Source organism: Cynocephalus volans, chromosome 6, assembly GCF_027409185.1.
Source record: "Cynocephalus volans isolate mCynVol1 chromosome 6, mCynVol1.pri, whole genome shotgun sequence".
NCBI classification, from domain to species: domain Eukaryota; kingdom Metazoa; phylum Chordata; class Mammalia; order Dermoptera; family Cynocephalidae; genus Cynocephalus; species Cynocephalus volans.
Genome location: NC_084465.1, coordinates 42213242 through 42228053, shown reverse-complemented (window position 1 = coordinate 42228053; position 14812 = coordinate 42213242). Strand labels below are relative to the sequence as shown.

The 14812-nt window shown below is 37.9% G+C and overlaps 1 protein-coding gene across 2 annotated transcripts; it reads right to left on the bottom strand.

Moving 5' to 3' along the window:
- Positions 1–7705: 7705 nt before the first annotated feature.
- SMIM30 (small integral membrane protein 30) lies at positions 7706–8965 on the bottom strand. Of its 2 annotated transcripts, none has more exons than XM_063100876.1 (3): positions 8938–8965; positions 8486–8578; positions 7706–8029 (listed from the first exon to the last, which is right to left on the bottom strand). In XM_063100876.1, exon 3 carries the CDS (start codon positions 7998–8000, stop codon positions 7821–7823), a length of 180 nt encoding a protein of 59 aa, XP_062956946.1. In that variant the 5' UTR covers positions 8001–8029; positions 8486–8578; positions 8938–8965; the 3' UTR covers positions 7706–7820. The 2 variants fall into 2 exon arrangements, with proteins under 2 accessions (XP_062956946.1, XP_062956947.1); XM_063100877.1 differs by having other exon boundaries at positions 8933–8960.
- Positions 8966–14812: the final 5847 nt, after the last annotated feature.

Here is a 14812-nt window from a genome sequence, read left to right as displayed (position 1 = left end):
TTGCAATCTGGCCATGTGGTAGAGAAGCAGAGAGCATTTTCAGAAGGAAAATTCAATGGTGCTAAGAACATTAACACAAAGATACGGGATTATCAAGAGAAAGATTGGCCCCAAAGGCTTCTCGTAATGCCTTCAGGGCCTTTTTCCCCTTCTCTAAATTACAGAAAAAAATTGTTTTTATTACTTTGAAGTCATCATTCATTTTATCAACTTTGTAACTTCACCTCTCCAATTTACACTCTCCAAGCCTTAGTATCTTCATCTGTAAATGGGCTCAGAACTCTCATTCAGTTGGAGAATTTGTTCACCAAGTGGTTGCTCTGTCTATTTCTGGTCACCCATCTCATTCAAATACAGGGCTCAGTTCTAAATTACTTCTGGCTCATTGCAAAAACCAAATGCTCAAAGATGAGGCCTTCTCTTCAGTGGGAACACTTGAAAGAGCATGTTATAAGCCAAATATAAATACCAAATATGCCTTAAATAATGGCAATATCAATGAAGTTCACATTTCTCTAAAAGGGCTATTTTATAGAGGCCCAAACATTTGGATGAACAAGTTGATTTTTAAAAAATGACTTTTAGTGTTTCTTGTATCATCAGTCATATCTGGACACTGAATTGATTTACTCTTCAGAAAGTCATAGGGCCTGGGTGAAAGACCCAACACAAAAGCATGGTGGGATCATGGAGCACCTATTCAACAGTCCTTTCACCATGGCTGAGGGTGAGAAGCAAAGTCCTATTTGAGGCTCTTTATTTGAGAGTCATCTTTGGTAACACAATGTAGGACTTTGGGCTCCAGGTATCTTTTCTTCCTTTTCTTTCTTTTTGTCTGATATAGCCTCCTCTTCTGAATAAAATGTGGGCTTTGATATCACCTGTGGTAGCCTGGAGGCATGGAAAGGCATGTGATTTTGGTAATTCAGGCAGTCTGTTGTTGCTATAGCATGAGTAAAAGAATGAGAAGGGGGAAGAGGAGTAAATCATCCTGGGGTTCATCACTCAAAATGATGGATCACTTCTAAACTAAATGCTATACAGAGCATAAGATATGTACATACAATGCAAGCTGTTATAGTGTATATCATCATTCAAATTAACTAGACAACATCTTAATACTTATTAAAATCATGTTTTATAAATATAATTTAGATGTCCAAGAAATGATCAAATCTCACAAGGAAACTTAGACCTGTCCCATGCCAGATCTAAAAGTCTGGAAGAGTTATACTGAGGACAGTGAGGGCACAGCCAGGCTCAATAAGAGGATGTCATGATCACTGTGTGTCCTGGTTGCAGAGTCCATTTGCTACTTTAACTTTGTATCACATATTCATTCTACAAGAGGTTGAGTGAGCAACTTCTATATGCCAGGCATTGCTGGAAGCTGGGACTACAGTGAATTAGAGATTCAGTCCCTGCTGCCCTCACAGAGCTTAGAATCCTGAGATGGTGTGAGGGTGAAGGCATTCCAGCACAGTGTGATATTTATCTAACAGGAGAGGTAAAGAACGCTATGTGTGCACACAGGGATATGCAACCCAGACAGGAAGAGCCAGGGAAGATGTCCTAAAGAAGTTCAAGCCTAAGGAGGCAGAAATCAGCCAGGTTAACTGGGGAAAACTAGTCCAGGCAAAGGAAGGACCATGCAGACCGAGAGAGGAGAAGTAGGGACAATAAGAGAGAATGAGAAAGAAGGAAGGAGGCAGGTAAACAGGGAGGGAGAGGGAACACACTGCGATTTTTAGGGTGTGTAAAACAGTTAATGTAAGGTACATTAGCGGTCTTGGACATAGATGAGACTGGAGAAATAAGAGGAAGGGCAGATCAAACAGTGCTTTCTCAAGGTTTGTTGAGGAATTTATAAAAACAGGAAATCCTTTGAAGGGTTTTGAGCTGGGATGCAACAGAATCAGATTTGTTTTAAGAAGTTCACAGTTGTTGTGTTTAGAAAAGATTGCTGAGCGGTAAGATGGGAGGTCGGGAGCTGCTGTGGATCTCATCCATGTCATTGTGATGGTCTACGTGGGTAGGAGCCATGGGGACGGAGAGAAGTGGGTGGAACCTACAGATAATTTGGAGGTGAATTCCATAGGATTTTGAGATGGATTGGAGGTGGAGTGTGATGTGTGCCACACATCCTCTCAAGTGTCTGTCTTGGCCACTGGGAAGACGGAGTGCCAGAAAAGACTGAGCCTATGAAACTGCGAGGTTCCTTGTTCCTGGATACTGCCAGACCGACACCAATTAGCGTGTGGGCTGTTTGCTGTGAGTGGGAGTGGCAGGGTTACGGTTTGTTTTTATTCTCCCTTGTTGAGACAATCCCTAATCATACTTGTTCAGTACAGAAAATGAGCTGCCCCCGCTTCACTGAATTGAAATCCAAAATTGTACCAAATGACTAGACTACAGTTTTCACTGGAGTTTGAAGGAAATCAGCTCTTCATTGCTGCCGACTGAAAATGGATAATTATAGCATTTTAAACACATTAGACCTTATTATTTTTGAAATTAGGAAAACTCTTCATATGAAGCCACAAAATTCTATCACTAGGAAACCTCTTGCTGACAATTTTACAGATAAAAGAACTGTGGAGGTTAAATACTGGCTCAAGGTCATTTGCCTGACCTACAGGTACTGGTGATGCTTGAAAACCGTTGATTAAACAAGTGTTAAGTTAGTACATGTCATCACAGGACCCATAAAATTGTTTTATGTTTGAATCATAATGCCCTGGTAATTTTTGTGGCAAAATGAAAGGGTTGTTCTGAAAAATCATTTGAAATAGACTATGGTATAGTTTCTGTTCCTGGTGATCATTCATTTTTCTACATTCTTTTAAGCGATTTATGCACATTTATCCAGAGCATAATTATCTTGATTAATATTGAGAAATACGGTATTTATAATCCCTATGTTTAACAAAGTACTACATGATTAGCCCTTTAAAAATAATTAACCCTCTTGTATATAAAATTTTATAATTTCATTTCAGATTATGAAGTGCCAACTAATATTTTCAAAATTTTTAATCATCCGTATAGAACAGATTCAGTGGTAATATGTGAGAGGAGTACTGTAGCTCTGAAACTACAAACCAATGAGAAATTAAGCCACATTTTAATTTTTTTGCAGCAATCACATATTTTTCTGGTCCTGTCTTTTGCATGTAGATGTTAGATGAATATTATCTAATCGGAAAATATTTAGAAAAATGAAGTTACTAATAACTAGAAAAAAAATTTAAATACGCTATTCTTTTATTCTGCAAACATATATTGATTTGGTCCTGTTTTCACCTAAGAGTGAAAATCATGTCTGGGATTAGTATATCAAGAAAGGGGCTTTTCTCTAGTCTCCACTATAAAAAACAAACATTAAACAAGTTTTATGTCACTTATATTTTAATACTTCTAATGAGGTCAATATTTTTCCTAGTTAATATGGAAACCAGATCTGCTATTTTCCTGAACTGGCAAAACCAAATTCGCTGCATCTCCTTAAATGATCTGAGACTTACTACTAAGCTTTTGTTATGCTACTTAGGGAAGACCCATGGTTGAACACATTAAGAATTATTAAAAGAGGATCAATTTTTTTTCCTCTTTACCTTATTTTTTTTCCTCAAGAGTATGAAATACAAACAAGAAAACTTCGGAAAATTTTAGGGTAGCCAGATTTTCTTTTCTTCACAGATGTCCCTGACTTTCATCAATTTCTAAGCCTGTTATTGTATGTGGCGGGTAGGGGGTGGGGGTTGGGGGGACTGTACCAAGGAAAACAAAGACTGAGTATTGTCTTTAAGGGTCTCATAGAAGTTAGGAAAATGTCAAAATTAAAATATACAGAATAGTTTGATATGGAATTGATTTACATAACTTTCTAAAGATGCCCTCATATATAAATACAAAATTGATGCTAGTAAAGCTTCTATTGCCTAAGAAATATCTTCAAACACCAGTAATATACAGTATGCCTACCCTTTCACACATCAGGCAGATACTATTATTATCTCCATTTAACAGACAGGGAGACAGAAATTTAAAAGAAATTAAGTGACTTGCCCCAGATCACATTTTAAATGGTGGAGGACTGCTGGACTCCAGAGCTTGGGTTCTTAACGCCTATTACAGTACCACCAGGAAGACTGATCACTGTGAGTCTCTGTTTGGGAGACAGGTCATATGCATAGAATTCTCCTCCCTTCATTATGTGCTGTGAGCTATCTTAGCTATATTACCTTCTCTATATCCAAGGTGGGAAATGGTGTTTGATAAGCTTCTGCAGAGCCTAGAGAGCCCAAGAGGACAAAGGTGCATGTGATGTGAAGCTTCTGAGACTTCCTGGGCCTAGCTAGTTTGTTTATAGTTGGCACATTTGGTATTGCATCAGGTTTTCAAGCTGCCATTTGCACTCTCAGTGCTGAGACAAAATAGATACAGCCTATTTTTTCAAACTTCATCTACACTACTGCATTCCTGATTATTAGTCATACTCCCTAGTTGAGCTTATTGAGTAAAGGTAGGAATAAACAATAATGTTAAATGGGTGAAGAAGGTAGGGGGATGTGGGAGATCACAGAATGCCTGTGAGTGAGTAAAATACCTTGATCATTTTCTCGGTGTTTCATCTCTCCACGTGGGGAGTACCTCAGAAAATTCACTCTTTAAAAACGCACTGAGGAGATTTCCACTTCCAGGAAGATGCAGTAGATATCCTTTTTCTTTTTCCTCCCACTAAATACAGCTAAAACCTGGACATTACATATAAACCACACATAAGATTCTGAAAGGTGGAAAGAAGGCACACCTTTAGGACCAAAGGAACAATATGGTGATGAAGTCCCTGGACTCTTTTTCTTCTCTTATGTCTCAGAGTGAGTGCTGGAGAAGCTGGCAGCCCGGAAATGCCAATGGGCTCAGATAAACAAACAAACAAAAAAAGAAACCAAGAAAAGATCATTCTCTCTAGTTAAAGGACCAAGAAAGGAACAGCTTAGCAAAGCAGAAAACTTTCAGACAATAACTGTTCTACTTCAAACACCATGGGAAGTACTATGGCCCCACCCCTGCCATCAGCAAAGGCTGATATCCTAGAAGGAAAGGAAAAAGAGGGTGAGCCTGAAAAAGTACTTGAAAAAATAATGTCTGAAAATTTCCTAAATTTGGGAAAAGACATAAACCTATAAGTGAGCCCCAAACAGGATAAACCCATGCCATATCTCACAAACTTCTCAAAACTGACAAAAAAATGTCATGAAAGCAGTCAGAGAAATGATGCAGAAATGGTTCTGGTTACCATAAAATTGCAGAAGACAGAAATGTAACTATTGGCAAGCATCTTAAAATTCTTCACTTGTTGATTTCAACTATTAGTTTTGTGCCTTTTTAACCGAACTCAATTGAGCTAACATGCACAGAGCATTTACCAGCCATGTATAAACTGTGAACTCTGGCGGGGGACATTTGTCAATCTCACTCTTATTTTAAATGCTCCACAGCAGATATTATTCCTCAAAGCAAATCAAGGAATTCTGAATCAGAAAGAACCTTAAAAAAATACAAGCACAGAAATTTGTAATTTGGGAGTTTTAAACGGACTTCAGCTCTGAGAATTCCCTGCAATTAATCTAAAAATGCCAGCATGTCTGGGCATTTTTCTAGGGAAAAGGACAATAGCTTTCATCAGATTCTCAAAGGAACTAGTGGCCTAAAAAGTAGGGGTTTCTGTTCTTTTCAGGTAAAACCATATAATCCAACCTAGATAGATGAGAAATGAGTCTATTTTTAGAGGAGGTGTTCCCCATGATATCCATCAAAATTCCTGCATGCTACCTTAGAATTCTCTGCTTTTAAGGGGAAAATAGAAAAATGGCAGTTTTCTAATTCCTCCTAGGCACTTCTGGAAATACACTCACTGAAGAATGTTTGCCTGTAGTATTATTTTGAACATTAAAAAATAGTACCTGGTGGTGATGAAATGACTACTGTATTGTGATTTAAAATGTATTTTAGGTTTGATTTCTCCCATCCCAATGGAAAAATTCAGACTTGCAAGGAAGCAGCAGCATTCTCTCTACACCAGTACTAATGGGCTAGTTTATAAGAAGTGACAAATGTTCTACAACCTACATTATTCCTTTTTCGTTCTTTCAAAAACAAAAAGCATGCACAATCAAGCTCTATTAATTAGACAATATGTAACTGCCAATTTATCTGAATAAAGAATGTTAGTGCTTTATCTGGTGAAAAAACAATGTCCAAAACAAATCCATTCAGTTTCCATGTCTTATAAGTTGCCATCTCTCATTCCTTGTTAAGTTCTATCAATCTTTCGTGTAAGCCAGGTCAGCTCACACCTGGAGAAATGCATTGTAAACAGGATTTTTAGGTTGCCGCTGCCTGTTATCTGATAGAAAGTGAGGCTCTCGATGTCACTTGGAGAGCTAGAGATTGGATAATGTATTTTAGGAGAAAACTTGACTTCCTATTTCTGGTATGACCCTAATGTAGTTTGATTTACTCAGACTATTTTATAGTTTATGCTGCCTGCATGTTTAGAATCAAATGAATCATGAAGACCCTTGTTACACACAGAGTTCCAGGCCCTACCTTGCAACTACACAACCAGGAGAGGGACCTGGAAATTAAAAGTTTTATCAAGTGCCTTGAATGATTCTTGGGCTTAAGAATCTTTGCATAAAGATTCTTCTTTTGTATAAAGATTCTTTATAGGTTTCTTCTTAAACCTATAAAGTGCAAATTATCTTGGGCTACTGAAACAAATGCAAATTCTGATCCAGCTGGTCTGGGTAGGGTATGAGAGTCTGCATTTCAAACAAGCCCCCAGGTGATACTGCTGGTTTGAGGACACCTGAAGTAGCTAGGTCAGAAGAGGGTATGTATCATCTGGATGGTGTGCAAATCAGAATAGGCCATAACATTTTCCTTCTCTATCTGTGGATGTTCTACCTGGAGCCTTTTCTATCTTGATGCTGCCCACTTCTAATTTTTCACTGATTGTATCTTCAAGCTAGTGTGATCAGTTAAGCATTTAGCTTAAATTAAAGTCCACACACAGATTAAAAAAAGAAGCCCACAATAAACAGAAATGGACACCACACATTAACTTACAACATAATGTGTCTATATTTAATACAGTATTTCTCACCATAGAGATGTTACTCAGCTAATCAATATAAAGATTTTTAAAACATTAAATATCTCAATTTCAATATAAAGTTTTTTTTGTAACATTAAATCTTTTCTCCATTTCAGTATTAGATACATTGAATTACATTTTTCTAAACTGTTTTTTCCTCCAGATATAAAAGTTTCAATTATTGGCTCACTATTTGATATCTAAGTACAATATTAACTTGGGAGATAACAAAACAAAAATCTAATAAAAATATGGAGAAAAGACTCCTCGACGATTCGAGAGGCAGTGATTCCAACTGAACAGTGGCAATTAAGTAGGATTCTGGGCAAGAGCTTCCTTCTTATTTCATGTGTTTTGAGAACTCCGAAACTGAAATGTTACTTATGTGAATTCAACCATCTTAATTCTTTGACCCCCTTTCTAACCAGCAAATACAAATTATAGGCTGCATTTTTCAGCGCATTATTTGTTATAAAGAAAACATTTTTTCTCATTTAACATAAATTGATTTGTTCCCATTTTACGGGAAACAACCAAGAATGTGAAACTACCTTATTTACTGTTTCTTGGCAAGTTCCAGACACCAAAGTTCAGGATTAGCGTCAACAGCACAAAGGTTTTCAGAGTGAGGTTTGATTCAGGAGGCCCTTTAAAGTCACATTTGTCCATTTCTCTTTCGTGCATACACCCCCAAGCAAGCACAAATGCCTGTGATGCTGAGAACCACACCTAAAAGGAGAGCGATAGCATCTCCAGCTTCTACCGCTTGAACAACAGGCAACACCAAAAGCAGTGAAATGAGGACTAAGAACAACTGTGTTGAAACTGAGGTCATGATGTTGGGATCTTGATGGTTGAAGGTTCCTAGAAGTTAAACAGAAACAAAAAAGGAACCATTAAAAATTCCTACCTTTTCAAATGACAATATGAATACATGACAAATAACCATCCACCCAATCCTCTAAATCAGAAACTTTCAGTTTAGATCCATCTCATTTTACAGATGAAAAAACTGAGGGAAGAAAAAGGTACAAAAAGACAGTCACTTGAGGCTAATCTCCAGTCTCACAACACCCTAACCCCAGCAATTTTTCCACAGTAATGCCAACACTATATGCATCAACCAAACAGAAATTGAACAGCAGTATATAATTAAGAACAAACAGAAAAAATGCACAAAACACTCGCTCAGAAACTTAAAATATCCAAACAAGTAAAAATTACATTTTCTTAGGGTCTCTCCAACCCAGGAAATACAGACAAATCAGGCAAAAGTCACAAAACAGAACTCTGAAGTTATGGCAAATTAATAAGACTTACCAAAGAAACAGTAGATATAAATTCTATCTGACTTGAAATATTCCCTTCGTGGAAGTCCGGATGCTGAGGCTAAGAGGTTCCACGTGACACCGTCTATTAGTATAGTTGGGGGATGGGGGGGAAGAGAAGGATTTAAAAATTAATTATTATTATTTTAAAGAGGCAGCTAGAGTAAGTGCAGAGTGGAGAGGCTGTATGGAAGCGAGAAGAATACGTAATGAGAACACGAAACAGTTTGTCCAACAAGAGGGAACTACACTTAAAGTTGGTCAGTACAGCCACGCAAGAAAAGCTAAAAATAAATCGAACCGAGAGACAATTTCATTCCAGAATCTGACGTTAAGATCTGAAAAAGAACCCCTCCTTTGGCCCGCCAACATGCAAATTTGCCCCCGTTTTACAAATATACCGGGGCAATCTAAGTATCCTTTGCAGCGTAGTTCGTACCTTACCTCCCAGGAAGCAGCCATTACAGTAATGGCGAAGAGGGCGGAGTCGCCAAACTACATTTCCCACAATTCCCGCTGCCGACGACTCCCGTGATGCACCGGCGCGCTCCCCCCGTGACTGGCTGAGGACGTGACGGTCAAACTCTGGCGGAGAGCCGGGGAGCGAGCTCGCGGGTGTTCCCCGCACGAACCAATATTTTACTGTTAGTGAATGTTTCGTGTTTGTCCGCAGGCTCACTTAAAAATAAGATAAAGAAACGACAGCAAGTGTTTTCTACGCTGTTCAGGATTTCAAGACGCACAGTAATTATGTCTCTTCCTTCGACTGAAATGAAGACAGAAGAACGGGGAAGGAGAGTCCGAGTGGAGTCATCTACTTCGGTTGCGTTTAAACCAGAGGCTTCCACCATTTCTGAAGCCAGCAAATCCCTGCCACCATCTTCCAGCTGTGCCTATGACATTTGTTAATTTTTTTAACCAGTCTGTGTGTGTGTGTGTGTGTGTGTTGGGGGTGGGGGCGGGGGAGCACGCTTAATAAGGCATTTTGGAAAATGTTAAGAACATTTGTAGTGCAAAACAGGAAGAATGTTTTAAGCCCTATAAGCAGATCTCTTATATTTTAGGTTCTAGAGTTGTGAATTTCTCAGTGCAAGAGTGCATTTCAGTGATTCCTTCCCAGCCATGTTTTTGTGAGACTCCCGTTTCTAAATGTCCCCAAATATTTATGAAAAGATATAAAATTATTACTTTCAAACCAAAAAACAAGAATTATTTGCATATGTAAGTGCCTTTCTGAAAGCCTCTCTTGAAGTCTGCTATCTGTGAAGACCTTACTGAACTTTTCTTATCATCTGGTCTTTTGAGCTCTTTCATATTTACTGACTTGACAATTTATTTGGCACTCTCACATTGTAAATTATTAATGATGCGGATTAGGGGTGAAGTCTCCTGCCCTGTCTGGAAGTCTCCCTGGTTTAGTTTGTCAGATACTGCAGGCACATTCAGTTCAATGCCTTTAATTACCATGAGTTATTTTATTGTTGGTTATCCTTTTCTCTTACACATTCCTAGTCTCTCTAGACTGACAACAAAGGTTTATATTCTTGGCTCCTAAAATGCACCCAACAGGTGCTCAGTAACGTTGGCTAATAATAATTATTTGATTAGACTAATTTGCCAGCAAGATTTTATGACATCAAGAGGTGCCAAATCAAACCATGATGTCTGGCAAATTGGAAGTCTGAGGATGACTACACAAAAATGTCAGCATTTGCTTCTTTACACTTGATTATTTTAATCATTCTTGCTGATTGCCTTATTTGTCTTTATCTAGTTTTAGTTTTGTTTCTTTCTAATCAATTATTTTTTGAATAGGAACTATTTTTTAAGGCTTCCAAAATATTCTCTTGTATTCTAATGCAAACATTTTGAGGATTTTATTTTTCTTTATATGTTTATTTCAGTTAGCTAAAGTCAGCAAACTGCTTTAAATTTAGTGTTACAGACTTGTTTCTAGGTGGGTCAACATTGAAGGTAATGATTTGATTTTAAGTTTAAAGAGCCTATGGATGGTGAGATGCTTTTTTCTTTAAGTTATTATATTTCAAAATGGATTAATGACTTGGCCCATCTGAGAAAGAGTGGCAGAAGTTTGTGCAGGGATGTTTTGGGCCCAAGCACTTTTAGAATAAAACTGGTTAACTTTTCCTAACCAGCACCCATGCCAATCAAGTAATTTCATAAAGGCAGTGCTATGTATGCTTCTGTATGCCTTATTACAGTCCTAATTTTCAAGTTGGATGGTATTCTAGTTCTTAGTTTTCTCTTCTTGCTACCCTAACTAGTCATTTGTTAAAAATATCAGATTCTTTACTCCTTTGGTCAGAACTCTCCAATTTCATCACATTAGGCAGAAGTCCAAGTTTCTCATTAAAATGAACAAATCCCTACACAATGTGGGCCTCTGCCTGCCTCTCTGATGTCATTCCCCCACTCACCCATACTCATTCCATTCCAACCATGCTTACCTTTTTGTTGTTGCTTAAACATACTGATTTTGTTTTTCTCTATTCACTTTGCCCTTGCTATTCTCGCTGCCAGTGAATACTTTCCCCACATACTTTTGCTTGGTTGTTTTCTCAATATCTTTCAGGGCTCTGTGTACCTCCTTCCCTGAGCACCTCACAAAAAAATCTCTCCAATTTCCTGTCCAATTTCTTCTCTCTATCCAATTTCCTGTCTTTTTTTCCCTCATAGTGTCTGTCACTAACTAAAATTATATTATGTATGTATTTGTTTATGTAGGTAAGGAAATAGACTAAAATGAAAATTCCATGAGGGGCAGGAAGTGTTCCTGTTTTGTTCAATATTGAGTTCCCAGCTACTAGAACAGTACCTATTATGCTAGATACTTAATAGGTATTTTGTGAATTAATGAATGAATAAATGACATTAGTGTAAGACTAAGATTTGATTAATATTTACTGTTATACTATTCATAGTAGAAACTACCTTATAAGTAGAAAATCTACTTTTGGGCTAAACTATGAAGATATTTAGACTGTGGTTATTTTGAATCTTCATTCAAAATTTGGGTCTCAGATATTTTTTCCATATTATTAATAACAAGACTTTACATCTATTTATATGTAAGATGCATATGTAAGATGCAGTAGCATCTAAAACAGGAATGTCCATTGTTCAGAAACCTGTCCATAAATGATCTCTACTTACTTCTGCTTGTGGACCAGTATCTTGACAACAAATATTGAATGAGTCCACCTGGATTGTGTATTGTTTTCCTTAACACTACCTAAACGGTTTCCTTTAAGTGTTTGTTAATGTTGGAGAAGCAGTACTGGCATTTTTGGTGGGATAATGCTTTGTTGTACAGACACGAAATTGCAGGGCATTTAGCATCCCTCTCCCATGACTTTTAAATGCCAATAGCATCTCTCAGTCATGAGGACAACCAATTGCCCTCACACATTTCCAAATACCCTTTGGTGGAAGGTACTACTCTTAGTTGAGAACCACTGTGAGCTTAACTCAAGATTTCATAAAGAATAGAAATGTAGTATTTGAAAATAGAATGAACCAAATAGTTCTCACACGGTGTGCACATACTCCTGCCCCCAAACCCATCCCCCAACACTGGAGTGTCGTCGTGATTTAGATTCTCTTCTTCTTTAGTTATGCTGGTTTTATGCTGTCTATAGATTCCTTATGTCTGTCCTATCAGGGTCCCTGAAAGACAGGTTAAACCAGTCACTTTCGTATAAGAGCAGCAGTATAGGATTCTGCTTCTGTATCTGTTGGGTCTTTAAGCTGCAGGGAGATGGTGTGATGTAGTATAAAGAATATTAACTTTGTCCTTTGCTGGCTTTGTGGATCTGGTAGTTACTTAATCTCTCTGAGTCTCAGTTTCCTTTTACAAAATGTGTTGTGTGAGGATTAAATGATATATTGCTAAAGTGCCTGAAAAAGTAACCAGAGCTCAAAATTGATAAATTTCCCTTTTAATTGTATTTTCATTCCCCTGATTAATGGTGAAGACTTAGGGTCTCTTGGATCAACTGTTTGGTTAAAATCTTCGCTTTGCTGCTTACTATCTGTGTGACAGTAGACAAGTTATTAAACTTTTCTAAAACTAAGTTTATCCATATTATAAAATGGAGTATAATAGCACCTACTTCATGTGTTTATTATGAAGATTAAATTGAGTTAATTCCTGGAATTAGTGACTGGCTTTGTCGTAAACCCTCATTAAATATTAACTATTGTTACTATTATTCAAGTGCATGAAATGTGGCATCTCTAGGACGTGGCTCCTGTCTGTGTGAATGTGCTCTTCTGCCACCACACAGGGTATATAGCAAAAGCCTGTGGAAGATGTGGATGTAGAGGCATTTTAGGTTTTCTGGGCTTTGGGTTGAGGGCTGACTAGAAAACACTCTCTTTACGCTAGAGCGGTGGTAGCTGTGGTAGAAATCTGTTCTTTTATTCCCGTTGGGGTTATGTTTATGTTTAAAACATATTCTCCACTCAGCTACTGTCACATCATTAGTTCACCATATTAGATCCAAGAGGTTTTTAAAATATGGTTGAGAGAGTCTAGATATGGGTGAAAAGTGCCAAGAAATCATTCATTTGGATTGATCGCTAAGGCCATCCAAACAAACCCCAACAAACAAACTCTTAATTCCTTTTGAATTCTATTTCTAATTACAGCAGCTAATCTGTAACTCTGTAAGTTGCAGTAAAGGAAAAGGCAATGTTAGAAGCTTTGCTGAAAGGGAAGCAAAATCATTGAGACTAATGGGCTTAGAAGAATGTTATCACTCTTGATAGACTGTTATGGGATAATTAATTGCAGAGCCTGAACGATGGAAGCATATACTTTTGTATTGCCCCGAGAGATGGCACTCCATACAGTGTTGGACATGATTTTTACCTTGGTTCCTTGGCTTCAGTCAGGCCCACTGGTCTGAAGAGGATAAACATTATTCTTACAAGCCTTATTTTAGAACTCATTTGCTTGTATTCCATGGATGAAGGCACTTATCTATTTTGCCAAATAGTTTCATAAAAAATCATGTTTCTTCCTTTTGAAAGTTTTCCTTGACTTATAAGTCAAGGATCACGTAAATGGTTTTCATTAGTTTGTGATGTATACAGTATTTGGAAATGTCAACCCAGGGATTACCAGTATTAAGCGATGTGGATGCAGGGATTAATTTCTGGAACACAATGAATATGATAATCTGCTTCACTCCTTTGACCTGAACCTGTTGTTTGATTTTTAGCATGCCTATACTCCATCTCAATGAACTGTTAATTCCTAGCTATAACCTAGACTTAAATATTCAGTCTAAATCACTGGTCAGGAAAGTAACTGCCATGTTGTACATGTGTGGTCCCTCTTCTGAAAGAGATGATCCTCTCCTTAGCAGTGATAGACAGATGAGAAGCTTCTTCTGTGCCCAGCATCTGCCATCTACAAGTTCTGACTGTGAACATCTCTGGTAGCAATGTGAACCTCCAATCCTCTGAAGCATTCCACATTCCATTCCCCCCCCCCCCCAAGCTGTGTTAATGCTTCTGCAGACTTCTATGTAGTTGCCTTTTTGGCATTACGTATCTGGGTTTATCAAATCCATAATTAATCTTTCAATTTAAGAAAATCTAAGCCAATACCATGGTACTCAGAGACAAAGAACATTGCTTTAGTCATTTATCAGAGCTGTAGAGGGAAAAACTTCCTAATTCAGTTGTTACCAAGGGATGATTTCAAAGAATGGAGACATGGCTTCTCATTTTATAACTGTTAGAAGTGAATCATTGTTAGGCTTTGAAGGAAGCCATCTTCTGGGATCTGTCCGAGGAGGCAGGATAGGCCACTATCAGGATTTTGCAGTGACTGGTGTGTTTCAGGGAATTCTTAAAACCCAGATGTCCTCATTAGAAATTGAGCTAAGTCAAGTGAGTAGAAACATTTTATTGGAGCTTCACAATTAAAAAAACCAACCCAGAGCTAGTCAGTGTTTCCCGTCAAGAACAGGACTCTTGTTACAGAGAACATTATGTTAGGACTAACTGATTATTAGGCTAACAGAATGGAATAAGTCACACTCCACATCTATTCAGCTGCTGCAGAAAAAAAAAAAAAAAATCCTGCTGAGGCTAAATACATCTTGTGCCAGCATTTTACAGAGGTGTATGGGAGAGATGGCGAAAGATTATTTTTGGTGTAGTTTCAGGCACATCTATATCCATTGAGGATGTGGTCCTGACTCTTACCAATGAACCTCAGTTATGTGTGGGAATCCATTACACACACATAAGCCTGTGGTGTTTAGGGAGGTAGAAAAACCCCACC

Excerpts from the sequence above, each read along its gene's own strand:
- SMIM30 (XM_063100876.1), bottom strand. The coding sequence starts at position 8,000 with ATGACCTCAGTTTCAACACAGTTGTTCTTAGTCCTCATTTCACTGCTT.